This window comes from Mya arenaria, chromosome 2, assembly GCF_026914265.1.
Source record: "Mya arenaria isolate MELC-2E11 chromosome 2, ASM2691426v1".
NCBI lineage: Eukaryota > Metazoa > Mollusca > Bivalvia > Myida > Myidae > Mya > Mya arenaria.
Window position 1 is genome coordinate 8,503,453 of NC_069123.1, and position 27,594 is coordinate 8,531,046.

Consider the following 27,594-nt stretch of genomic DNA (forward strand, 5'->3'; position numbering starts at 1 on the left):
GTAAAAATGTAAACAATAAAAAGAAGATCAAGTAGATCCAGCATGTTCAGAAGAAATTTGAAATCACAAACCATTCAGCTTCAACCCTTATAAAGATGGAAAGTAACCGATGGTCTGAGATGATATAATCATGCCTTGATTCACTGTCATATCTTAATAAAACGAAAACTAAGGAATGTAACACTTCATAATTGATATAATTTGCCATTTTTTGCTGCACTCTCACAGATTGTCAAAGTCAGCAGACTTTGGAATTAATGCCTTCAGTAAAGTCATATAAGATGACTCACACGAGAACAGATCTTAAATTCTCGAAAAACGACTGAAAAGAACGCTTTTAGCTGTAAAACATATATTTTCGACCATACATATGACTTTTTTTTTTAAACTTGTCAAAACGGTCAATCTGTGAGAGAGCAGCCTTATTGAAGTCATAACTGCAACTATCTTAAATCTGTAGGAACGTCAAAGTTGGCTACATTTTGTTTTTGACTTCATTGTTTTACAAATCAATATAATTTTTTTTTTTATTATTCTTAGATAATTAAACTACATTTGAAACAGGTCACATGGTCGGCCGGCCACTTCAATTCGATAAGCAGGAGTCGGCTTAGTGTTCAAAATTATGCTTTGTCTGAGTGGCCCAGCCTCTGTTTAAATCAACAGATCTACCTGATTAAATATTTCAAACTTTTTCACTAAAATAAACGTGAGTCTGCTTTGAAAAGTACTGCCATCTAATTAAACAAAATATTATTTCGAACACCAACTTTGCTTTCACCACTAGTCAGACATACGATACACTTAAATACGGAGTGCGGTTGATATCACTTCATTTATTGACATGTTAAAAATCAGTGTTACGTACCGCTGGTCGCGTGTTAAGTTAACCGGCGAGCTGGTGTATATTATGTTTTACGATGTGCATTATGATACAAAATGGTAATTTGGTAACGCTACCGACTTAACCACATATTACAATAAAGCATAAACTATCTATAGTTTGTACATTATTATTCACTTCCGTTGAGCCAGGAAGTTAAAATTCTGTCTACTTAACTAAGACACTCAAATGCTTCCGTATAGAATTCAAGATCCTTAAACAAAGAGAGTATTCATCGCAAGTATTCAGATTTTGGATACATAATTTTATGTACATGTCAATTGTTGGGGATTTTTGGCTGTGAAGACAGAAGACTTTTCGGATAGTTTTTCATAGCAGACGACATTGTGTATGAAAAGACAGGATGCAGGCGATCAAATGTGTCGTTGTTGGAGACGGGTGAGATTTGATTTTCATCATTAAAATGTACTTTGTATGTGGTTAGAAATATATGCATATATAAAGTTGTATTGTTCATGCTGTGTGCGGGTTTATTTCTTCATTTATTTATAACCCTGAATGGGCCAATTGTTCAAAACTGTGTTCAAGTTAACAACGTAATAAAATACTTTGTAAGGGGTGGAAAAAAAGTATTTATAAAGAGTTGTGTTGCTCATGTTGTTGGTTGGTGTATTTCTTCATTCATTTAAAATCCTTAATGGGCCAATTGTTTAAAACTGTGTTCAAGTTAACAACGTGATAAAATACTTTGTAAGGGGTGAAAAAAGTATTTATAAAGAGTTGGGTGGGTTTATTTTTTTATTATTTATAACCGTCAATGAAACAATTGTTCAGAACCTTGTTCAAATTAACAACGTGTACAACAAAATACGCTGTAAACAGAAAAAAATACGTAAACATAAAAAGTTGTATTGCTTATGTTATGGGTGGGTTTATTCCGTCGTTTATTTATAACCCTCATGAGGCCAATTGTTCAGAACCTTGCTTAAGTTAACAACATGAACAAAAATAATTATAGTGGTATTGCTCAGCATGTTGTGGATGGGTTTATTACTTCGTTTATTTATAACCCTCACGAGGCCAATTGTTCAGAACCTTGTTAAAGTTTACAACGTGAAAAATCTATATATGAAGTTGTATTGTTCATATTGTGGATGGATTTATTTTATTTATGTATTTATAACCCTTAATGAGCCGACTGTTCAGAATTTTGTTAAAGTTAACAACGTGAATAAATATTTATAAAGTTGTATTGCTCAAGTTTCGGGTTGGTGGTTAGTTTCTCCATCTATTTATTACTCTAAATGGGATGATTGTTCACAACCTTGTAATAGTTAACAACGCTACAAACGAGATCATTGTTAACTTTTAAACGTGAACTAATTTCATGATGAGCTCATAAATTTGAATAAAACAGACACTGCTGTAATAGATGTCTCTAATGTTGTCAGAAATAGTGCAGATCTCAAGTGTGTCCGTTAATCATCCAGAGCAGATTATATTTAAAAGATAACAGCGAGGATGTTAACAACGTTGTTAACTTTAACAACGGTTCTGATCAGTGAAAATGTATGTCGAATCTGCTTGTTTATGAATGGAGAACGTATCATATGACACATAATTGACAACCAATGGGTGAAGCTTATTGTTTTAATCAAACAATGGCCACCACTTGTTGTTGTTAAACCTTTGACATATTTTTATTATATTTTTAACTAATAAAATGCTTAAGTAGGGTTCCTGTCATGAAAATCATCTATTTAGAGACGAAAACTTTTCTTAAAGAGACTCTTTCATAGATTTTAAGTTGGAAATATTTTGTTTTTCAAAGTTGCTCAAATTAAGTTATTCTACTTTCTTTTATGATAACAACAACAACAACAACAACAACAACAAATAACAACAACAGCAACAGACAACTGGCAGCTACTCAATTGGACAGAATTTAAAGGCTTGAGTCATCTTATTTCCAATAGCGTTATTACAGTAACGCTTTACGTCAATGTCGAGCCTTTTCTGTCTCGTTTTAAAGCTGCACTCTCACAGATTGACTTTGACTTTTTTAATTTTTGTCTAAGAATCAGCTTATTTTGGCATCAATGCCTTCAATTCAGTCATATAAGATAACTCACAATAAAACATATCTCAATTGTTAAGAAAACTGCCGATTTTTTTAAAAAAAGCATTAGTAACACTTTTAGCTATTGAACATTGAATGTAAATATGAAAAACTGCGATTTTATATTTACGCAAAATTATGGCTCATTCCAAGACAATATATATATTTTTTTTCAAAAACGGTCATTTTGTGAGAGTGCAGCTTTAAGATATTTATTACCAATAGAGCTTTTGTTGATGTTTTATTAATTTGAAAAGCATTTTCTTCACATTTTACAAACATATTTTTCTATTCGGATTCAATAAATCATGAACGAGTCCCTTCAAAACAATAGACTCTGTGACTTAAACGAAAGTTATATAAACTCAAATTCGAGAAGAAAAAAATGGTTTCGTACCACATGTAAATATCTTGCATTTTTTAAAAAGTATATATATTCTATAGCTAACAACGAACTTAATAAGAACAATTTAAAATCTAATATTAAATCCTAACGAGCATATTAATTCGTCAAAAAATAAGGACATTTATTCGTTATTTGCAAGCAAATTGAAACCATCTATTTACCTAAGATAATTTATCATCTTATCATAAAAGCAACCCGGAAGATTCAGACGTTAACTGTTCTGATCATGGTTGACAAGGATGTTTAAATTGTTTACTTTTTACGCTATCAGATGCATGTGTACTTGTGTAGACGTCCAATCGTAAAACAATGAATACTAATATAGTTATGACGCATATGATTGGTAGATAAACAATCGGTGCATTGACATTTAGTACTGTACACAATCGATGTCACCTATGTATGACATGACACTGCAGTTTATATGGTATTATAAAATGCAGGATGTCATATTTTTATACTAAAGACACGACACTGTATTTTATATGATAATATTAAATGCAGGATTTCATATAGAATCAAATTGCAGACAATGTACGTGAAGTTAGCGGCCTAGCGGCCTAGCGGCCTAGCGGCGTGAAGTTAGCGGCCTAGCGGCCTAGCGGCGTGAAGTTAGCGGCCTGGCGGCCTAGCGGCCTAGCGGCGTGAAGTTGGCGGCCTAGCGGCCTAGCGGCCTAGCGGCCTAGCGGCCTGGCGGCCTAATTATTTTTTCTATTTCCAAGCAATTGTTAATGCGTTTTTTTTAAAACAATGATAAATCAAGGTTTTTTATTCATATAGTTACATAGCGGCCTTAAATTGTTATATATTCAGAATATTTTTCTTTACCTTTTATTCTAAAACAATTTTAAATTAACTGTTTTATGCACAAATTATCACTCTGAAGCGTTTTTCAAACTTTTTTCAAAAAAGTCGATCAAGCACTTCAGCGACCAAGCGGCATAGCGGCCTGAAATTAGCGGCCTAGCGGCCTAAATTGAATCCTATTTCAAAGCATGTATACATGCATTTTCTTCTAAAACAATAACAATTTAACTGTTTTTATGCACAAATTAACATATTGAAGCGATTATCAACAGTTTTTTTCCAAAAACGTCGACAAAGCAGTCAGCTATTTCAAAGCATTAAACATGCCTGTTCTTCTAAAACAATGATGTATTTACTGTTTTTATGCACAAATTATCACTCTGAAGCGTTTTTCATTTTTCCCCCCAAAAAAGTCGATCGAGCAGTTCAGCGGCCTAGCGGCCTAGCGGCGTGAAGTTAGCGGCCTGGCGGCCTAGCCGCCTAGCGGCCTAAAATGGTTTCCTATTTCAAAGCATGTATACATGCATTTTCTTCTAAAACAATGACATATTAACTGCTTTTATGCACAAATTAACACTTTGAAGCTATTAGCGATAATCAACATCTTTTTTTTTTCAAAAGCGTCGATAAAGCAGTCAGCTATTTCATAGCATTAAACATGCCTGATCTTCTTAATCAATGATATATTTACTGTTTATATGCACAAATTATCACTCTGAAGCTTTTTTCAACTTTTTTTTCAAAAAAGTCGATCGAGCACTTCAGCGGCCTAGCGGCCTAGCGGCCTAGCGGCCTAGCGGCGTGAAGTTACCGGCCTGGCGGCCTAGCGGCCTAGCGGCCTAAAATGGTATCCTATATCAAAGCATGTATACATGCATTTTCTTCTAAAACAATGACATATTAACTGTTTTTATGCACAAATTAACACTTTGAAGCTATTAGCGATAATCAACATTTTTTTTGAAAAGCGTCGATAAAGCAGTCAGCTATTTAAAACATTAAACATGCCTGATCTTCTAAAACAATGATATATTTACTGTTTTATGCACAAATTATCACTCTAAAGCGTTTTGTTTTGTTTTTTTAAAAGTTGATCGAGCACTTCAGCGGCCTAGCGGCCTAGCGGCGTGAAGTTAGCGGCCTGGCGGCCTAGCGGCCTAGCGGTCTAGCGGCCTAAAATGGTTTCCTATTTCAAAGCATGTATACATGCATTTTCTTCTAAAACAATGACATATTAACTGTTTGAATGCACAAATTTACACTTTGAAGCTATTAGCGATAATCAATATCTTTTTTTCTTCAAAAAAGTCGATTAAGCAGTCAGCTATTTCAAAGCATTAAACATGCCTGATCTTCTTAATCAATGATATATTTACTGTTTATATACACAAATTATCACTCTGAAGCGTTTTTCAACTTTTTTCAAAAAAGTCGATCGAGCACTTCAGCGGCCTAGCGGCCTAGCGGCCTAGCGGCGTGGAGTTAGCGGCTAGCCGCCTAAAATGGTTTCCTATTTCAAAGCATGTTTAAATGCATTTTCTTCTAAAACAATGACATATTAACTGTTTTTATGCACAAATTAACACTTTGAAGCTATTAGCGATTATCAACAGTTTTTTTTCAAAAGCGTCGATAAAGCAGTCAGCTATTTCAAAGCATTAAACATGCGTGTTCTTCTAAAACAATGATGCATTTATTGTTTTTATGCACAAATTATCACTCTGAAGCGTTTTTCAATTCTTTTCAAAAAAGTCGATAGAGCACTTCAGCGGCCTAGCGGCCTAGCGGCGTGAAGTTAGCGGCCTGGCGGCCTAGCGGCCTAGCGGCCTAAAATGATTTCCTATTTCAAAGCATGTATACATGCATTTTTTTCTAAAACAATGACATATTAACTGTTTGAATGCACAAATTAACACTTTGAAGCTATTAGCGATAATCAACATCTTTTGGAAAAGAATTAAAAAACGCTTTAGAGTGATAATTTGTGCATAAAAACAGTAAATACATCATTGATTTAGAAGAACAGGCATGCTTAATACTTTGAAATAGCTGACTGCTTTATCGACGCTTTTGAAAAAAAACTGTTGATAATCGCTAATAGCTTCAAAGTGTTAATTTGTGCATAAAAACAGTTAATATGTCATTGTTTTAGAAGAAAATGCATGTATACATGCTTTGAAATAGGAAACAATTTTAGGCCGCTAGGCCGCTAGGCCGCCAGGCCGCTAACTTCACGCCGCTAGGCCGCTAGGCCGCTGAAGTGCTCGATCGACTTTTTTGAAAAAAAGTTGAAAAACGCTTCAGAGTGATAATTTGTGCATATAAACAGTAAATATATCATTGATTAAGAAGATCAGGCATGTTTAATGCTTTGAAATAGCTGACTGCTTAATCGACGCTTTTGAAAAAAAAGATGTTGATTATCGCTAATAGCTTCAAAGTGTTAATTTGTGCATTCAAACAGTTAATATGTCATTGTTTTAGAAGAAAATGCATGTATACATGCTTTGAAATAGGATACCATTTTAGGCCGCTAGGCCGCTAGGCCGCCAGGCCGCTAACTTCACGCCGCTAGGCCGCTAGGCCGCTGAAGTGCTCGATCGACTTTTTTGTGGGAAAAATGAAAAACGCTTCAGAGTGATAATTTGTGCATAAAAACAGTAAATACATCATTGTTTTAGAAGAACAGGCATGTTTAATGCTTTGAAATAGCTGACTGCTTTATCGACGTTTTTGGAAAAAAAACTGTTGATAATCGCTTCAAAGTGTTAATTTGTGCATAAAAACAGTTAAAATGTTATTGTTTTAGAAGAAAATGCATGTATACATGCTTTGAAATAGGATTCAATTTAGGCCGCTAGGCCGCTAGGCCGCTAATTTCAGGCCGCTATGCCGCTAGGTCGCTGAAGTGCTTGATCGACTTTTTTGAAAAAAGTTTGAAAAACGCTTCAGAGTGATAATTTGTGCATAAAACAGTTAATTTAAAATTGTTTTAGAATAAAAGGTAAAGAAAAATATTCTGAATATATAACAATTTAAGGCCGCTATGTAACTATATGAATAAAAAACCATTGATTTATCATTGTTTTAAAAAAAACGCATTAACAATTGCTTGGAAATAGAAAAAATAATTAGGCCGCCAGGCCGCTAGGCCGCTAGGCCGCCAACTTCACGCCGCTAGGTCGCTAGGCCGCTAGGCCGCTAACTTCACGCCGCTAGGCCGCTAGGCCGCTAGGCCGCTAACTTCACGTACATTTGCAGACAAGACATTGCATATCTGATATTATAATATGCAGGATTTTATACATCACAATATTACAGACACGTGACTGTATTTAATATGATATTATAAGATGCAGGCTGTCATATTTTATCATATTTCATACATACTTATATTTGTATAAAAATCAGAGACGGTTACATTTGATACAGTCGAAACTCGCTATGTCAAACTCTGTTATCACTAAGTTCTGGTTATGTCCAACTTTTCGGTTTAGTTAAACTCTTTTTGTTTTCCGGTTATATCGCATATTTGTTATCTCGAAGTATTTTCCGCGATCTCAACGACTTCGACAGCGACTTTTGACTGTATTTTGCTCTGGATTAACCAAACATAATCGTTGAATATTTATGGCCTTAGCAGTGCAAAAACTCATGCATATTATATGAAGACTTTTCCGAAAATAAACAAAATCCTTTTTGAGCTTAAATCTGAAAAGAAGTATTATTTCGTTAAAGTTGCTAATTTCCCGGAAACTCTCCGGCACATGTTTGAAAGGATGTATATATTATGCGTGCTAAATATTGAACCTCAAAAATACATACATAATTTTTATTAAAAATGTCTTGGCCCTTCTAGCCCACGGTTGTAGTGTGGAAGGCCCTTTATAGCTAATTAAATTTCGAACGTCTGCGCAAACTTTGTTGACGGTAGAAGAAAATAGCAAATACACTCGTACATAAACCCCGTTCGGGTTCGAACTCACAGGACTCGGCGTAAATATATCGAGCATCGGGAAATTCGAGCCAAGCGTGAAAGCTTTCATTCAGAGGAAAAAAAATGGTCCCCTACGTCCAGTTCGGGCGTACGAGGACATCGAGATAAGCGAGTTCGAGCCAAAGGAGTTCGACTGTTTAGGAAAATATTTTGTTACAGTGTAAGACCGTTATACGTTTCACTGAATTAGCACCAAACGCTACATTTCACGAGTGACGTAGCCACGAGTGAACATACTGGTTTTGGTGTACATGACGTGAGATCTATATTGCGATCTTATAACTGTGTTCCTTTATATTATATGACTGAAAAGGATATGAATTGACAGTTGCTTGGTGTTTTCCAGAAAAGTAATCGTTACTTTATTTCGTAAATGACGTAGTGACGACGTTGAATTTGTGTCCCAGCCAAGGCTGTTGTGCTCGCTTCATTGTGATTTAAGAGCGGGCTAAATTTCCTAACAGTCAAAAATATCAAAATGTTGGATACTATTAAATTGTTAGCGCTCTTTGAAATAAAGGACGGTTTGTAAAGCATTCGATGGCATTCTTTTAAGAAGGTGGGTCTTAGAAGTATTTGATGGCATTCCTTAAAAAGCAGGTTTTAGGAGTATTTAATGGCACTCCTTAAATCGAGGGTTTTAGGAGGATTTAGTTCAACATTATATATTGTACAACGATTATATAGAAAGCTATGATAGCTTATATTAAGTCACTCTCGTTGGCACGATGTTGCGCGAGAGTGTGGTCTTGTGTTGTGGGGAAAATCGGAGTACCCGGAGAAAACCCACTTGTCCGGCTTGGTGACCACTAACCAAACTCACATGCGCCCAGGCCAGGAATCGAACCCGGGTCGCCTTGGAGAGAAGCGAGTGCGCTAACCACTGCGCTAAAACAGTCCTTTTTAAATGAATGCCATCAAATACTTCTTAAACTCTCCACTGCAAGAAATGCCATAAAATACTTCTAAAGCCCTCCTTTTTTAGAAAAGCCATCAAATACTTCTAAAACCCTCGTCCTCAATGAATGCCATCAAATACTTCTAAAACCTTCATTTTTAAGAAATGCCATCAAATACTTCTTAAACTCTCCACTGCAAGAAATGCCATAAAATACTTCTAAAACCCTCCTTTTTAAGAAATGCCATTAAATACTTCTAAAACCCTCCTTTTTAAGAAATGCCAAAAATTACTTCTAAAACCCTCCTTTTTAAGAAATGCCATCAAATACTTCTATAACCCTCCCTTTTTAAGAAATGCCATTAAATACTTCTAAAACCCTCCTTTTTAAGAAATGCCATCAATTACTTCTAAAACCCTCCTTTTTAAGAAATGCCATCAAATACTTCTATAACCCTCCCTTTTTAAGAAATGCCATTAAATACTTCTAAAACCCTCCTTTTTAAGAAATGCCATCAAATACTTCTATAACCCTCCCTTTTTAATAAATGCCATCAAATACTTCTAAAACCCTCCTTTTTAAGAAATGCCATCAAATACTTCTAAAACCCTCCTTTTTAAGAAATGCCATCAAATACTTCTAAAACCCTCCTTTTTAAGAAATGCCATCAAATACTTCTAAAACCCTCCTTTTTAAGAAATGCCATCAAATACTTCTAAAACCCTCCTTTTTAAGAAATGCCATCAAATACTTCTAAAACCCTCCTTTTTAAGAAATGCCATCAAATACTTCTAAAACCCTCCTTTTTAAGAAATGCCATCAAATACTTCTAAAACCCTCCTTTTTAAGAAATGCCATCAAATACTTCTAAAACCCACCTTTTTAAGGAATGCCATCAAATACTTCTAAAACCCTCCCTTTTTAATTAATGCCATCAAATACTTTTAAAACCCTCCTTTTTTAAGAAATGCCATCAAATAATTCTATAACCCTCCCTTTTTAATTAATGCCATTATATGATTATAAAACCCTCCTTTTTTAAGAAATGCCATCAAATACTTTTAAAGACCCTCCTGTTTTAAGAAATGTAATCAAATACTTCTAAAACCCTCCTTTTTAAGAAATGCCATCAAATACTTCTATAACCCTCCTTTTTAAGAAATGCCATCAAATACTTCTATAACCCTCCTTTTTAAGAAATGCCATCAAATACTTCTATAACCCTCCCTTTTTAATTAATGCCATTAAATGATTATAAAACCCTCCTTTTTTAAGAAATGCCATCAAATACTTCTATAACCCTCCTTTTTTAAGAAATGCCATCAAATACTTCTATAACCCTCCTTTTTAAGAAATGCCATCAAATACTTCTAAAACCCTCCTTTTTAAGAAATGCCATCAATTACTTCTAAAACCCTCCTTTTTAAGAAATGCCATCAAATACTTCTATAACCCTCCTTTTTAAGAAATGCCATCAAATTCTTCTATAACCCTCCTTTTTAAGAAATGCCATCAAATACTTCTATAACCCTCCTTTTTAAGAAATGCCATCAAATACTTCTATAACCCTCCTTTTTAAGGAATGTAATCAAATACTTCTATAACCCTCCTTTTTAAGAAATGCCATCAAATACTTCTTAAACCCTCCTTTTTAAGAAATGCCATCAAATACTTCTAAAACCCTCCTTTATAAGATATGCCATCAAATACTTCTATAACCCTCCTTTTTAAGAAATGCCATCAAATTCTTCTATAACCCTCCTTTTTAAGAAATGCCATCAAATACTTCTATAACCCTCCTTTTTAAGAAATGCCATCAAATACTTCTAAAACCCTCCTTTATAAGATATGCCATCAAATACTTCTAAAACCCTCCTTTATAAGAAATGCCATCAAATACTTCTATAACCCTCCTTTTTAAGAAATGCCATCAAATTCTTCTATAACCCTCTTTTTTAAGAAATGCCATCAAATACTTCTATAACCCTCCTTTTTAAGAAATGCCATCAAATACTTCTATAACCCTCCTTTTTAAGGAATGTAATCAAATACTTCTATAACCCTCCTTTTTAAGAAATGCCATCAAATACTTCTAAAACCCTCCTTTTTAAGAAATGCCATCAAATACTTCTATAACCCTCCTTTTTTTAAGGAATGCCATCAAATACTTCTATAACCCTCCTTTTTAAGGAATGTAATCAAATACTTCTATAACCCTCCTTTTTAAGAAATGCCATCAAATACTTCTGAAACCCTCCTTTTTAAGAAATGCCATCAAATACTTCTATAACCCTCCTTTTTAAGAAATGCCATCAAATACTTCTATAACCCTCCTTTTTAAGAAATGCCATCAAATACTTCTAAAACCCTCCTTTTTAAGAAATGCCATCAAATACTTCTAAAACCCTCCTTTTTAAGAAATGCCATCAAATACTTCTATAACCCTCCCTTTTTAATAAATGCCATTAAATGATTATAAAACCCTCCTTTTTTTAAGAAATGCCATCAAATACTTCTATAACCCTCCCTTTTTAATAAATGCCATTAAATGATTATAAAACCCTCCTTTTTTAAGAAATGCCATCAAATACTTTTAAAGACCCTCCTGTTTTAAGAAATGTAATCAAATACTTCTAAAAGCCTCTTCTTCAAGGAATGCCATCAAAACTTCTAAAGCCCCTCCTTTTTAAGGAATGAAATTAATTACTTCTATAACACATTCATTTTTAAGCTGCACTCTCACAGATTTACCGTTTTGACAACTTCTATTTTTTGTCTTTGAATGAGTCAATTTCTACGTAAATATCTGCAAACCAGTGATATAAGCCTGCTGAAAAAAGATCAGATCGCAGATGTTCATATTTCCGTTCGAAAGTTATTGTTTTATGGCTAAAAGCGTTACTAACGTTTTAAGAAGAATGCATAAAACATCATTTTTAAACTTTAAATTATGAAAATCTGCAATCCGATGTTTTGTCAGCAGTCTTATATCACGGTTTTCCTGCACTTTTGCATAATCGTTCGAAGACAAACAATAAAACAGTTGTCAAAACGTTTAATCTGTGAGAGTGCAGCTTTAAAGAATGCCTTCAAATACTCCTAAAACCCTCCTTTTTAAGGAATGCCATTAAATACGTCTTAACACTCCATTTTTTAATTAATGCCATCAAATACTTCAAAAACCCTCCTTCTCTTTAAGGAATGCCATCAAATACTTCTAAAACCCTCCTCTTTAAGGAATGCCATCAAATACGTCTTAAACCTCCTTTTTTAATTAATGCCATCAAATACTTCAAAACCCCTCCTTTTTTAATTAATGCCATTAAATACGTCTTTTTTTAGAAGTATTTGATGGCATCCTTAAAAAGGAGGGTTTTAGAAGTATTTGATGGCATTCCTTGAAGAGGAGGGTTTTAGAAGTATTTGATGGCATTCCTTGAAGAGGAGGGTTTTAGAAGTATTTGATGGCATTCCTTGAAGAGGAGGGTTTTAGAAGTATTTGATGGCATTCCTTGAAGAGGAGGGTTTAAGAAGTATTTGATGGAATTTCTTAAAAAAAGGGTTTTAGAAGTATTTGATGGCATTCATTAAAAAAGGAGGGTTTTAGAAGTATTCTGTTGTATTTTTTAGAAGAAAAGATGGTTCGAAAAGTACTCGATGACGTACTTCAAAAGCAAGGAGAGTTTGAAAAAGAACACGCAATATTATCTTTCAAGACAATTGTCATATAACGCATTCAGTACCTCAGACATTACATTACATGTTTACCATTCTTACAATAAACACCTCTATTTTGAATAAAATCGAACCAAGACTGGTGGCTTAAGCTTCAAGTTTCTATATAGGTTTTAGGTGTTATTTTCCTGTTTTCGTTTCTCAACCCGGCATAGTTAACGATACGCTATTTAAATTAAGCACTAATACGGAAAATAAATCTGTAAAAGCACGCAAAATAACAAAATTGATATTTTTAACTGCAGTGGAAATAACCGAGGCAAAAAAGCATGATAATTCACTGAAGTGTATTAATTCCATTTCAGGGCCGTTGGTAAGACCTGTTTGCTCATCAGCTACACGACAAACGCTTTTCCAGGGGAGTACATTCCTACAGTGTAAGTACGCTTGATCATTCGTGGTCCTCTCCCTTTAAGTTATACATAGATAGTACCACGATAGCTACATTTACCGTACTTATGTAGATATTGAGGGATCACCCCTTTTTCACTGGAGCCTGTATTATGAGGGAAATAGAGACAGTCCGTTATTTACCATTATCAACTGAATATTGATCTACTGTATATTAGATGTTATAGTAGGCTGTGTCAAGGATCGTCATTATTTTTTACATTATCTAGTCAAAGGATGGACACAAATATATTTTTACTCATTGTATGATTATATACACTTTTAACGATCTCGATGAAACAGCTTTCACTGTATGCTTTCAATACATGTATACAAGTAGCTTACGTTAAAGGTCTTCTTTAACCTTTAATTAGTGGTCAGCATTATATTTTGTCCAATTAGAAGGCAGTATTTCTTAAGAGTTACAATACATTCGTTTCATTAAATCAGCAGTCAGTCGTCATTGATTTTAATCAGGTGAAGTGGGATATATAAGCAGTGGCTGATACAGTCAGTGGGTAGTTTACACAACATAATGTATACCACTATAACCTTTAAGATTTTAAGTATGACTTTACAAAACAAATGGTTATGCGACTTGGTTGCGTCAAACCGTTTTTTTTTGTAATAACTTACTAACAATCTTTAGCCATTACTTGATATGTTCGAGTATATGCTTTGATTGACTGGATCTACATCCTGGCTGTTTAGACTAGCTATCACCAATTAAAATGAGTATAATGATGTAGTAAACAACTTGACATGGTGACAAGTTGTTTTTTAAGTCTTTTTCATTGTTCTAGTAGTTCTGCTGTTTTTCCAAAGTGGTCTTTCGTGGTAAAACCTCTCCTATTCGTTGTTGTTTATATAAATAATATAAATATGAATATATTGAAAAGAAAAGCTCATTAATATGCTGGACTCAATTTTGTACTGAAAGTGACACAATGAAAAAAAAAACTTAGGCAAAGTGCAAATTTCCTATCTCTCTTGAAAGGCCTTTGACGTATAGTTTGGATATTCTGTAGTGTTTTAAGCACTCAATTGATTGTCAATGAACAAGGGTTCACCCCCTACTCGTTTTTAAATACGGAACATAAATTGAAGCTATCAACATTATGGCTTAAAGACGACTCAGCTTCAAATTCTGTTTCCCTGGTAATGCATCTGAACACTTATATAATATTATAACTATTTAACCATTACATACCGAAATTGACGAAAGCAATACAGATAAAGTATAAAAAATATACTTATAATGGGATGTGAACCCATGTCGGTACACTCAAGAAAAAGATGGAAAATGACAACAAAACCTCACGCCCACAAGGACTCTTACACACAACTCAAAGCCTTGTTACTAACGCTATTCAAAATCGTGGACTTTAAAGACAATATTTGAGCATATATCAATGTTTGTTGAAGGGTTCCAGCCGTCAGTATCTTAGTTTTAACATTCCTCATAAGTTGCTGCACTTGAGTTCGTCATACAGAGAAGTGAATTTTACAAACACATGAGCGAGTCCCTTTAAAAACATATTGTTCATGTATTGAAACGAGCAGAATACGACCGCTCCGCTACACACATAACACATAATTATGGCCTCCGAGGCTTGGCCTAAATCTTACATAAATACTCAAGTCATATTTAAACATCAATCTCAACTTATTTTACCGCAAAAAGCAAAATACGTTTTAAAGTATTGCATGTTTTTATCGTTTTTTTAAAATGTATTATCTCATAGAATGTATTGATAAAAAATATTGTCAATATTTCAAAGAAAACTTATTCTAGTAATTGTAGAACAAACAAACCTGATAACTAGTTAGAAAACAATGAATTGTACTCAAATACAGTTTTGGCTATAGAACATTTTCCCCTTGGAATCTTGATCAAAGGTTTTAATCGACATAATATGAATGATATATAATATTATTCTATTATAATAAACCCTTTAAAAAGGCATGTGGACATATATGATTTTTAATAAATTTCGAGTTTATGTGGTAAAATGAGTTGAAACTGAAATTGAGATTTGTCTGAAGTATTTCCGAGACACTGATGCCTGGTGGTTTGTGCGTCCTAGGGGCTTGTTCCGATATGGCCGGTTGCTAACCTAGTTAAATAGTGTGTACCGACTGCCCCACTGAACCCGGCATATATAATAGGGATTGGAAGTTAAGGTTGTTATCAATCAAGGTGTGGCGTAATTCAAGGGAAGTTAAGGTTGTTACCAATCAAGGTCTGGCGTAATTCAAGGGAAGTTAAGGTTGTTACCAATCAAGGTGTCGGTTAATTCAAGGGAAGTTAAGGTTGTTACCAATCAAGGTGTCGCGTAATTCAAGGGAAGTTAAGGTTGTTATCAATCAAGGTGTCGCGTAAGTCAAGGGAAGTTAAGGTTGTTATCAATCAAGGTGTCGCGTAAGTCAAGGGAAGTTAAGATTGTTATCAATCAAGGTCTGGCGTAATTCAAGGGAAGTTAAGGTTGTTATCAATCAAGGTGTCGCGTAAGTCAAGGGAAGTTAAGGTTGTTATCAATCAAGGTGTCGCGTAAGTCAAGGGAAGTTAAGGTTGTTATCAATCAAGGTGTCGCGTAAGTCAAGGGAAGTTAAAGTTGTTATCAATCAAGGTGTGGCGTTATTCAAGGGAAGTTAAGGTTGTTATCAATCAAGGTGTCGCGTAATTCAAGGGAAGTTAAGGTTGTTATCAATCAAGGTGTCGCGTAATTCAAGGGAAGTTAAGGTTGTTATCAATCAAGGTCTGGCGTAATTCAAGGGAAGTTAAGGTTGTTATCAATCAAGGTGTCGCGTAATTCAAGGGAAGTTAAGGTTGTTATCAATCAAGGTGTCGCGTAAGTCAAGGGAAGTTAAGGTTGTTATCAATCAAGGTGTCGCGTAAGTCAAGGGAAGTTAAGGTTGTTATCAATCAAGGTGTCGCGTAATTCAAGGGAAGTTAAAGTTGTTATTAATCAAGGTGTGGCGTAATTCAAGGGAAGTTAAGGTTGTTATCAATCAAGGTGTCGCGTAATTCAAGGGAAGTTAAGGTTGTTATCAATCAAGGTGTCGCGTAATTCAAGGGAAGTTAAGGTTGTTATCAATCAAGGTGTCGCGTAAGTCAAGGGAAGTTAAGGTTGTTATCAATCAAGGTGTCGCGTAATTCAAGGGAAGTTAAGGTTGTTATCAATCAAGGTCTGGCGTAATTCAAGGGAAGTTAAGGTTGTTATCAATCAAGGTGTCGCGTAAGTCAAGGGAAGTTAAAGTTGTTATCAATCAAGGTGTCGCGTAATTCAAGGGAAGTTAAGGTTGTTATCAATCAAGGTGTCGCGTAATTCAAGGGAAGTTAAGGTTGTTATCAATCAAGGTGTCGCGTAAGTCAAGGGAAGTTAAGGTTGTTATCAATCAAGGTGTCGCGTAAGTCAAGGGAAGTTAAGGTTGTTATCAATCAAGGTGTCGCGTAATTCAAGGGAAGTTAAGGTTGTTATCAATCAAGGTGTCGCGTAAGTCAAGGGAAGTTAAGGTTGTTATCAATCAAGGTCTGGCGTAATTCAAGGGAAGTTAAGGTTGTTATCAATCAAGGTGTCGCGTAATTCAAGGGAAGTTAAGGTTGTTATCAATCAAGGTGTCGCGTAAGTCAAGGGAAGTTAAGGTTGTTATCAATCAAGGTGTCGCGTAATTCAAGGGAAGTTAAAGTTGTTATCAATCAAGGTGTGGCGTAATTCAAGGGAAGTTAAAGTTGTTATCAATCAAGGTGTCGCGTAAGTCAAGGGAAGTTAAGATTGTTATCAATCAAGGTGTCGCGTAAGTCAAGGGCCTGTAATCATAAAACCCGATATTAGTTTTTTTAAACTTTTTTTAAAATTAATTTTTGGATAAATACTGACCAATCAATAAATAGTTTACCCAATTTTAACCAAACCACAGTCTTAACCAGATTTATACAATAAGGCTGCAGAGAGACACTTAACTTAGGGAAATGACCTAAGTTAGGAAATTACTAAAGATGTTTTAGAAATACCGACCAAGCGCACTAGTCCTTTATTTATAGGGTTCACTCTATAAAAAAATAAACATACTATTTACTTTTATTGTATTTTCAATACACTTACCCCTCTTTTGTAGATTCGACAATTACTCTGCCAATGTGATGGTAGATGGTAAGCCCATCAACCTCGGGCTCTGGGATACGGCAGGACAGGAAGACTATGACAGGCTCCGGCCTCTCTCCTACCCACAGACTGTAAGAAAAACTTTTCTTGGTGGAAAAAAACATTGATTTAAATTCGAAAACCAGTATACCTAGAGTCAAACCCCCTGGGCTCGAACTTCCAGGGACCGGCGAAAATACCTCGAGCCTCGGAAAATTCGAGCCAAGCGGTATTGTTTAACTTCAGTAGAAATAATTCGGTCCTTTACATCCAGTTCGAGCCAACTAGGAATTGAACCAAGCGAGTTCGAGCCAGCGGGGTTTGACTGTTAACCATTTCTATCATATTAAGCCTACACTCATATGCATTAACGACAAGTTACAGCATGCTCAGATACGAACACACAGTTTACTTACAAGACATCAATATATAAATGCTTTTCTCCAGGTCAACTTTATTTCAAACAACAGTCGAACCCCGATGGCTCGAACTCACAGTGGCCAACGAAAAAACTTTGAGTCTCAGGGAAGTCGAGCCAAGCGGTACTGCTAACATTTAATACAATGAAATCGGTCCTTAAAATCAATTTGGAGCCAGCGAGATATCGAGCTAAGCGAGTTCGAGCCAACGGGGTTCGACTGTATCCAAAAAGCTGTTGGTTACCCAATATCAGACTATCACAGTTTTATCAGACAAGCATGCATGTTAAAGAAGGAAAGTTAACAGGATAGCGAAACTCCGTGATACAGGGTCCGTTTTCACTAGCGGCTTGAGTCTAAGTTTGAAACTAAGGATAAGCAACTGAGTCCCTAATTGTTTCAAAATATCTTTAATATAGCAAATCGTTACATAATTTTACAGTTTGATTGTAAAGCATTTTGTAACAGGTCCACCAATTGTTAGCATTTTTACAACATAAATTAGATAGTGTTTTTTTCTAGTATTCTACTTCAAACTATCAGAATTACGTGTCAGGTATTTCTTTCAACATCTTGTTCAATCTAGGGATGAAACGCCAGAAGTAAATACATAGAAGCAGACATTATTATAACACCATATTCTCTACAATTATTGCTCGTGGGTGGAGACTTGAATGATTGATTACGCCTGCATCGGTTTTGTCATGAAGAGATCCAAGTGTGGTAGAAGTTATCGTATGTTTGTATTGTACTTTAAAGCTGCACTCTCACAGATTGACCGTTTTGACAATTTTATTTATTTTTTGTCTTGGAATGAGCCAATTTTTTACGTAAATGTCTGGAAACCAGTGAATCAAGACTGCTGACAAATGATCAGATCGCAGTTTTTGATATTTACGTTCGAAAATTGATGTACTATGGCTAAAAGCGTTACTCGCGCTTTAAAAAAATGAAATTTTCAGCAGATTTCCAAACAATAAAAATCTATTCTATTGTTAAGTATCTTATATGCCTTCAATTAAGTCATATAAGATACTTAACAATAGAATAGATTTTTATTGTTTGGAAATCTGCATTCCAGATTCTGAGACAAACGCTGAAAAAGTCAAAATTGTCAATAGGTGAGATTGCAGCTTTACGATGCTCTCCAACAAAATTAGTGAAGCACACTGATATTATTTTGAGCATTATATCCAATTAGTGATAGGTCATTTGATATTTGAATAACGTCACAAAAAACTGTTTCACAAGTAATTACTATTCCAAAGTGGACATAGTTCGTCGTCATTTAGAATAAATGTAATACCAACATAATGAGAAACGTTGATAGCCTTAAAATTCTGAACAATCCTTCCATTGTTTAATATGCCTAAAAGCTTATCGGCACGTTACGGATGAGGAATCCCTCGGAAACACAAACTATCTCTTAAGTAACAGTCTCTTTGACAGCAGTGGGAGGTGAAACACTGTCAAAGTCCCTAATGACGGACTAACAGCAGTCTCTGCTTGATTGAGACTGTTCATTTATAGTAATTGATGATGGAACACCGTCAAAGTCCCTAATGACGGGCTTACGGTAGTCTCGGTTTGATTGAGACTGTTTATTAATAGCAATGGATGGTGAAACACTGTCAAAGTCCCTAATGACCGGCATACAGCAGTCACAGTTTGATTGAGACTGTTCATTGATAACTATGGATGGTGAAACACTGTCAAAGTCCCTGATGACCGGCTTACAGCAGTCTTTGCTTGATTGAGACTGTTCATTAATAGCTACGGGTGGTGAAATACTGCAAAGTCCCTAATGACGGGCTTACAGCAGTCTCGGTTTGATTGAGACTGTTCATTAATAGCAATGGATGGTGAAACACTGTCAAAGCCCCTGATGACGGGCTTACAGCAGCCTCAGTTTGATTGAGACTGTTCATTGATAGCAATGGGTGGTGAAACACTGTCAAAGCCCCTGATGACGGGCTTACAGCAGCCTCAGTTTGATTGAGACTGTTCATTGATAGCAATGGATGGTGAAACACTGTCAAAGCCCCTGATGACCGGCTTACAGCAGCCTCAGTTTGATTGAGACTGTTCATTAATAGCAATGGATGGTGAAACACTGTCAAAGCCCCTGATGACCGGCTTACAGCAGCCTCAGTTTGATTGAGACTGTTCATTAATAGCAATGGATGGTGAAACACTGTCAAAGCCCCTGATGACCGGCTTACAGCAGCCTCAGCTTGATTGAGACTGTTCATTGATAGCAATGGATGGTGAAACACTGTCAAAGTCCCTGATGACCGGCTTACAGCAGCCTCAGCTTGATTGAGACTGTTCATTGATAGCAATGGATGGTGAAACACTGTCAAAGCCCCTGATGACCGGCTTACAGCAGCCTCAGTTTGATTGAGACTGTTCATTGATAGCAATGGATGGTGAAACACTGTCAAAGCCCCTAATGACGGGCTTACAGCAGCCTCAGTTTGATTGAGACTGTCCATTGATAGCAATGGATGGTGAAACACTGTCAAAGCCCCTGATGACCGGCTTACAGCAGCCTCAGTTTGATTGAGACTGTTCATTAATAGCAATGGATGGTGAAACACTGTCAAAGCCCCTGATGACCGGCTTACAGCAGCCTCAGTTTGATTGAGACTGTTCATTAATAGCAATGGATGGTGAAACACTGTCAAAGCCCCTGATGACCGGCTTACAGCAGCCTCAGTTTGATTGAGACTGTTCATTGATAACTATGTATGGTGAAACACTGTCAAAGCCCTTGATGACCGGCTTACAGCAGCCTCAGTTTGATTGAGACTGTTCATTGATAGCAATGGATGGTGAAACACTGTCAAAGCCCCTGATGACCGGCTTACAGCAGCCTCAGTTTGATTGAGACTGTTCATTGATAGTAATTGAGGGTGAAACACTGTCAAAGCCCCTGATGACGGGCTTACAGCAGCCTCAGTTTGATTGAGACTGTCCATTGATAGCAATGGATGGTGAAACACTGTCAAACCCCCTGATGACCAGCTTACAGCAGCCTCAGTTTGATTGAGACTGTTCATTAATAGCAATGGATGGTGAAACACTGTCAAAGCCCCTGATGACCGGCTTACAGCAGCCTCAGTTTGATTGAGACTGTTCATTAATAGCAATGAATGGTGAAACACTGTCAAAGCCCCTGATGACGGGCTTACAGCAGCCTCAGTTTGATTGAGACTGTTCATTGATAGCTATGGATGGTGAAACACTGTCAAAGCCCCTGATGACAGGCATACAGCAGCCTCAGTTTGATTGAGACTGTTCATTGATAGCAATGGATGGTGAAACACTGTCAAAGCCCCTGATGACCGGCTTACAGCAGCCTCAGCTTGATTGAGACTGTTCATTGATAGCAATGGATGGTGAAACACTGTCAAAGTCCCTAATGACGGGCATACAGCAGCCTCAGCTTGATTGAGACTGTTCATTGATAGTAATGGATGGTGAAACACTGTCAAAGCCCCTGATGACCGGCTTACAGCAGCCTCAGTTTGATTGAGACTGTTCATTAATAGCAATGGATGGTGAAACACTGTCAAAGCCCCTGATGACGGGCTTACAGCAGCCTCAGTTTGATTGAGACTGTTCATTAATAGCAATGGATGGTGAAACACTGTCAAAGCCCCTGATGACGGGCTTACAGCAGTTTCGGTTACATTGAGACAGTTTATTTACAGCAGTGGTTTATGAAACTATGTTAACGCCTTTTCTCCTACTCCCCGCGCAGCACAGGCAAACGGTAGTTCCATTATAAATTAATACCAAACAATCAGATAGTCACAGTCATCGCGTTAGGAGAACTCACGATGTTTGTTAACTTAATGCTATTTTTATTTTCAGGATGTTTTTCTCATCTGCTTTTCCCTTATAAGTCCTGCAAGCTTCGAAAACGTTCGCGCAAAGGTAAGTACTGAATCTCAACTTTAAAGATACTAAGATAAATTATGTATGGTAACGGATAGGATAAAATAAGTGAATGGCAGATATTTCAACTTTATTTTATTAACGGTATGTCAATTAATTTATACTTATTTCACATAGATATTAATATGCCGTGGTTGTAACTCGTTATTGCAATTTTGATATGGTTGATACAAACCTTATTATTATAAATGCATTTTTGTCGGACAGCCTTTCTTCAAAATGTTTGTGATTTCTTAGATTAATTAGGAGTAACTATTAATTAAAGCGAGTATGTCTTATGTACATGCATTGTTGTTCTAGTAAGAAGAACAGTCGAAACTCGCTATGTCGAATACTGTTATATCGATGTTCTGGTTTGGTCGAACGTATCAATTATATTAAAGATTAAATTACACTTTTTTATGTTTCGGGTATATCGAAGTAAATTTAACTCGAAATATTTCCCGGTGACCAAAATACTTCGACATAGCGAGTTTTGACTGTATATCATTTTGTTTTCCCATATCAGTGGTACCCGGAAGTGAGCCATCACTGTCCCGACACGCCTGTTATCCTAGTGGGCACAAAACTCGATCTTCGGGACGATAAGGACACGGTTGAAAAACTCAAGGAGAAGAAACTGTCGCCTCTAACATATCCACAGGTAATAACATATCGGGGATAAAACAGTGTTTGACGTTAGGGGGAACTTACTTTCTCCCACCTCAGATAAGTAGATCCAATAATTTAACCATGCTAGAAATTCTTATCTTGCCCACGGGCGAAGATAAAACTCCTTTTTAATTGTCGCCACATTGTAATTACCTCCCTTGTTGAAGACAGTCGTCTGTAGCATCATAGAAACCTTGTCTTGTGGCAATATTTAGAATACTTATTAACTATTTCTCGCTTCAAATGTCACCATAAAAAAGTTTTCACGCATATTTCAAGAAATAATGCTCCATTCTCCTCCGAACTATTTAAAGACCGATTTGACTAGTAACATAACTTGAATCACTGCGAGCATATCCATGACAACCACGAATTATCAAATATCCATATACATTTATTTTCACTACGCACAAAGGAGCTGCAACAAAAAGTACATTTTTACACAATTTTGTTTAACTGAGGTGGGAGAAAAAGCATCTACCATAGCCGCTCGTGTAAGATAGGTTCATCCCGACACTCGCGCATGGTGTTTTGCGGAAACTCGTTAAGCCTCGTTTCCGCAAAACACCCTGCGTTCGGGTCGGAATGAACCTATCTTACACTCTCAGCCATTGAAGATACTTATATTCTTCTGTTGATGCATGTGGTGTCTGTGTTTGGTGATCAGGCGTGTAACTAGGGCCAATTTGGGTCATCGCAGATCGATGCATTGGGATGTATTAAGCCCTTCACACCCAACCCCCTTCGATTTTATATCAAATTCGTTTGTTTTTTGCTATTACAAAAACTTCGATTAGTCAAAATTTCATTACGCAACTGCGTATTTGCGTGCATTCAGATACGCGCCTTGTTTATTTTTGAATATTCGATTATTGGGCTTGTCCCTAAAGTTTCATTGGTTTGTTGAGAGCCCCCTTCCTTCCAAGTTTTTCTTTTTGGCTCTAACATAATTTGGAGAATGGGGTCTTTTCTGATTGTTTTTCTTTTAATATTGATCTTAAATGACGTATTTAAAAAATCGACAACATATTATGTTTTTCGGAAAAAACATAGAAGGGTTGCGCACCTAAATCCGCTAGTGGATTTTGATTTATACTGCTTCATATAATAACGACTGTGATATAATTGTTACTATATTTGGTACACTGGGGAGGAGGGAGGCGGTAATTTCTCAAATGCTCCATATTTAATTCATGCTGCCTTGGCTTTACTATAGAAATGTTCATCTGAAGTTGTCTTCTGAATGCATCGGAATACATGTAATGTGTTTTCGCAACGTTGAGGCACCATGATGTGTACAATTTGGTGTTTTTAAAGTCCAAAAACTTACAAAACGTTATAATTTTGCTTCAATATTTAAATTTCCTACGGATGCGTTTAACTATACTTCGCTTTCTAAAACGTGTGTTTTTATTACAAACATTGGAAAGATTTAAAGCCGGGAAATATGTTTTCGATACATACAATAGTTTATTCATCCTAATAGTTTCTGATGCAGTTAACAGGTTTAATGTATATTGGTTAATACGAAATCAAAATATCTCATTTTAAGGTAGTTTTATACAAAACCATGAACAGTTCCGTGCGTCATACCCCATCCAGCTATTTGGAACACATCGGCCATTTTCCATCGAAAACAATCTCGGATGTAAATAGACGGTGTACACTGTCAGAAGTCGCTACATTTAACTACGCTGCAAGTAGGTCGCGAAGTAATTTCAATTTAGCAATGACTTTACTCTTTGGAATCATAATTATTTATGCTATTATTCACTTCAATGGCATTCAACTTAGTCATATACAATTCACGTTAAAAGACTACTATTAATAAATACTAATAATGATTGTTTATTTTATACGAACTACTTCTGCTGATGTATCAGATACATCCGAGGATGTTTTCGAGGGAAAATGGCCAAGAAGTTCATGGCCGAGAAGTCCCGAATGCAAAAATCGATTGATGAGGGAAAAGTTTAAAGACCATTTATTCTCCAAAGTGTTATACTGTTTCCTGGTTGGTAAATATATATTTACCTGATTCAAGAAGTGTATTCCTAGAGGGTTACAAATACTGTATGTAATACAGAAACACATGTTTCAGTGCAAGGTCGTTGTATATATTTCACCAAGTGAGCACTGAAAGTCTTAAATCACGACTGTCGAAGCCACGAGAGAAAATTTCACTTTTGGTGTTCACGATTTGAAAACAATGCATTCTTTCACAAAATAAACAATTGTTCTTCTTAGAACGTGCCAAGACGTGGTAAGAAAATATGTTGCTGTTTGATGAAGCTAGAAGAACGGGCTTAAATTTCATATACAGACGAATATCAAATTGAAATTTTCACTGTATCTAAACTGTGAAATATCATTCTAACTTTACAGACTAATCTCTGCTAACTACAGGAAGGCTTTTAACAAATAAGCATTCTTCTACCGCGGATCGGTTGGGATTTCTCATTGATAAGATCGACCATACCAATTCCCCCCGCCCCCCCCCCCCCCCCTTCACCACACGCTTCTGTTCAAACGATGTACCATTTCAAGGATTTAACATTCATGCTTAAATATCCCTATTTTTTGCAGGGCCTTGCAAACTAAATTAGAACTCTTATACCGTGGATCGGTTAAGACTTCTGTTTGGTGAGATCGACCTTGACCCCCTCCCCTCCCCTAACGCACAAAAAGAACCACCCCACACATGTACACCATGCTTCTGTTCAAACAGTCTGCCATTGTTATGATTTAACAATCATGTTCAAATTTCCCAATTTACCTCTTGCAGGGCCTCGCCCTTGCCAAGGACATCAATTCGGTAAAATACCTGGAGTGTTCCGCGCTCACCCAGAAGGGCCTCAAGACGGTCTTTGACGAAGCCATCAGGGCGGTCCTCTGTCCACGAAAGGTCGTCAAGCCCAGGCCGAAGTGTATAATGTTTTGACGTGTGGCGTCATCTTCCGCCTTAGATTTGAATAAGTGTTCGTTTGGTTTAAAGGGTTCATTTTTTGTATAAGCTGTTTTGAGGTGTGTCGCCATCTTTCGTCTTAGATTAGAATATGTGTTCTCTTGGTTTAAAGGGTTAGTTTTATTTCTGTATGACATATATGATTGCGTTATCGAGATTAAAAATGCACATTTGTGACGTCCGCTGACGTATCTTGTGGAACAAAACTTTTGTTTAACATTGTACATAAATGTATAGGCTCTTATTTAGACACTGTAATCATATGCATTCATTTTAGTGTGATAATTCAAGAACTATTGGAAAACATTTATTGATATTTATAATATCATTTTTGCAAATATACTTAATCTTTTTATGTAAATATATTACTTAAATGATGGGCCAAGAGGGCAATTTGTTTAATACATTGTGTAATATTAATATGTTGGTATCACTGATTTATTAACAACTGTCTAACAGTTCTCAATTATTGGCATTTGCTAAAGGATCGTTTAGTACACCTGCCTTAAAGCTGCAACCTCACAGAGTTACCGTTTTGACAACTTTTTTTGTTTTGGAATGAGCCAATTTTTGTGTAAATATCTGCAAACCAGTGATATAAGACTGCTGACAAATGATCAGATGGAAGATTTCATATTGCGGATCGAAAAATAATGATTTATGGCTGAAAGCGTTACTAACGGTTTAAGAAAAATGCATACAATATATATTTTCGAACTTAAATATGAAAATCTGCGATCTGATTTTTGTCAGCAGTCTTACATCACTGGTTTCCATGCATTTTCGCATAAATTGGCTCGTTCCAAGACAAAAAAAATACAAAAAAGTGTTCAATATATTCAATCTGTGAGAGTGCAGCTTTTAATATAATCATATTATATCATACTACTTTTTCTGCTGTTTGCAAGTGAACTACTTAATACAAACTCGTCCTTCAGTATTAAAAGCACAATTGCAATGGAATCTATGTACCGAAAAGACGTCCAAAGCCCTGTTTCAGCACTTCAAAGGGTTTCGCTTGTCATCATACCGGTCTCGAGAGCCCATTTCAAAGCTACGATTGAAAGGGTCGGTTGATGTGAAACCAATGCGGACTGTTCATATATGGATGTTTTGCGGGGTTATGAGCCTGGAATTCATGGCGATAATTTAAAGTTTATATGTATAATTTAATGGTTAAACAAACTTGAAATGCTAATTTCATTTGGAAACAGCAGTATTAAAGGGACTAGACACCAGATGATTCATTTGGAAGAAAACAAATTCTTACATAAAGTTGACATCACTGTGTTCAACGCAATGAATCATACTTACTGATCTATTACATCGATTATGACACATGTATCTTTCGCAGTTTTTGAGCATTTCTCTAATTGAAAATCTACCTTAGGTTGTTTACCACGTAAATCCCACTAAGTCTAAAAATAGCGTAGGTTTATTTATCGATGCTCATAAACATATATGATTTAAACTGGGAAACCATTATGCTTTATTTTTAAACGGGGAATCTCAGATGAAGCAGCAACATGATTGTTGCGTTTTGTTTATTTTTAATCATGTAAAAATTGTGTATTATCGACCTCCTACTAGCTTGCATTGACAATTTTAGCCTTGTTTTGAGGAGCACTGTATTTTCCAATATTTGGACAATCTGGTGTAAAGTCCCTTTAAGAATCGTACTCGTATACTTTCTCTTTCTCGGATCCATTTCGTTAGCGTTGGAACCTTATGTCGATATATTCCTTAGTTGTTGTATTTTGATTTAAGACTTTGTTATTTTCAAAATAAACGTTTACAATACCAACAGTTGTAGTATTATTATACGACACATGTGATGTCAATACACAAACCAAATCAACTTATAGCCCTTATTACAGAATTATGTCTTTCCTTAAATTGGAAGTTGGCATTGCTGTCTGTTTGTTAGTCGCACGTGTACATGCACAAGAACCTAATGCAGCATGTAAAGTTGTGCATCTTTGGTTTTGTGTGTGGCTGTACAGTTGCCAGTTGATACAAAGTAATGGTCCTTGAGTGCGTTGAACAATAAACTTTAGGGTATGCAAGCCTGTGTCACGCATCTCTCCAAAAACGTTTTAAGCCAGAGTGATGAAACTACAGGAATGTTCAACAGCACGTGCGGTTGTGTATTAAGGGTATGTGTGTGGCTGAACCCTATAAGTGCAGAGTTATGATCCTTGACCTAGTTAAAAATAGCCTAAACAGTATACAAGTTTGTGTCGCGTGTTCTCGA

General features: G+C 36.1%; 1 protein-coding gene across 1 annotated transcript; it reads left to right on the forward strand.

Annotated features, from left to right (window-relative positions):
- The first annotated feature begins 1,015 nt into the window (after positions 1 to 1,015).
- LOC128206985 (ras-related C3 botulinum toxin substrate 1-like) lies at positions 1,016 to 27,144 on the forward strand. Its single transcript, XM_052909756.1, has 6 exons — positions 1,016 to 1,282; positions 13,113 to 13,184; positions 17,317 to 17,434; positions 21,641 to 21,703; positions 22,233 to 22,367; positions 25,161 to 27,144. Exons 1-6 carry the CDS (start codon positions 1,248 to 1,250, stop codon positions 25,314 to 25,316), a joined length of 579 nt encoding a protein of 192 aa, XP_052765716.1. The 5' UTR covers positions 1,016 to 1,247; the 3' UTR covers positions 25,317 to 27,144.
- The last annotated feature ends 450 nt before the right edge of the window (positions 27,145 to 27,594 follow it).

Excerpts from the sequence above, each read along its gene's own strand:
- LOC128206985 (XM_052909756.1), top strand. The coding sequence starts at position 1,248 with ATGCAGGCGATCAAATGTGTCGTTGTTGGAGACGG. Across the intron at positions 13,185-17,316 it reads GGGGAGTACATTCCTACAGT|ATTCGACAATTACTCTGCCA; the intron begins GTAAGTACGCTT and ends CCTCTTTTGTAG. Across the intron at positions 17,435-21,640 it reads CTCTCTCCTACCCACAGACT|GATGTTTTTCTCATCTGCTT; the intron begins GTAAGAAAAACT and ends TTTTATTTTCAG.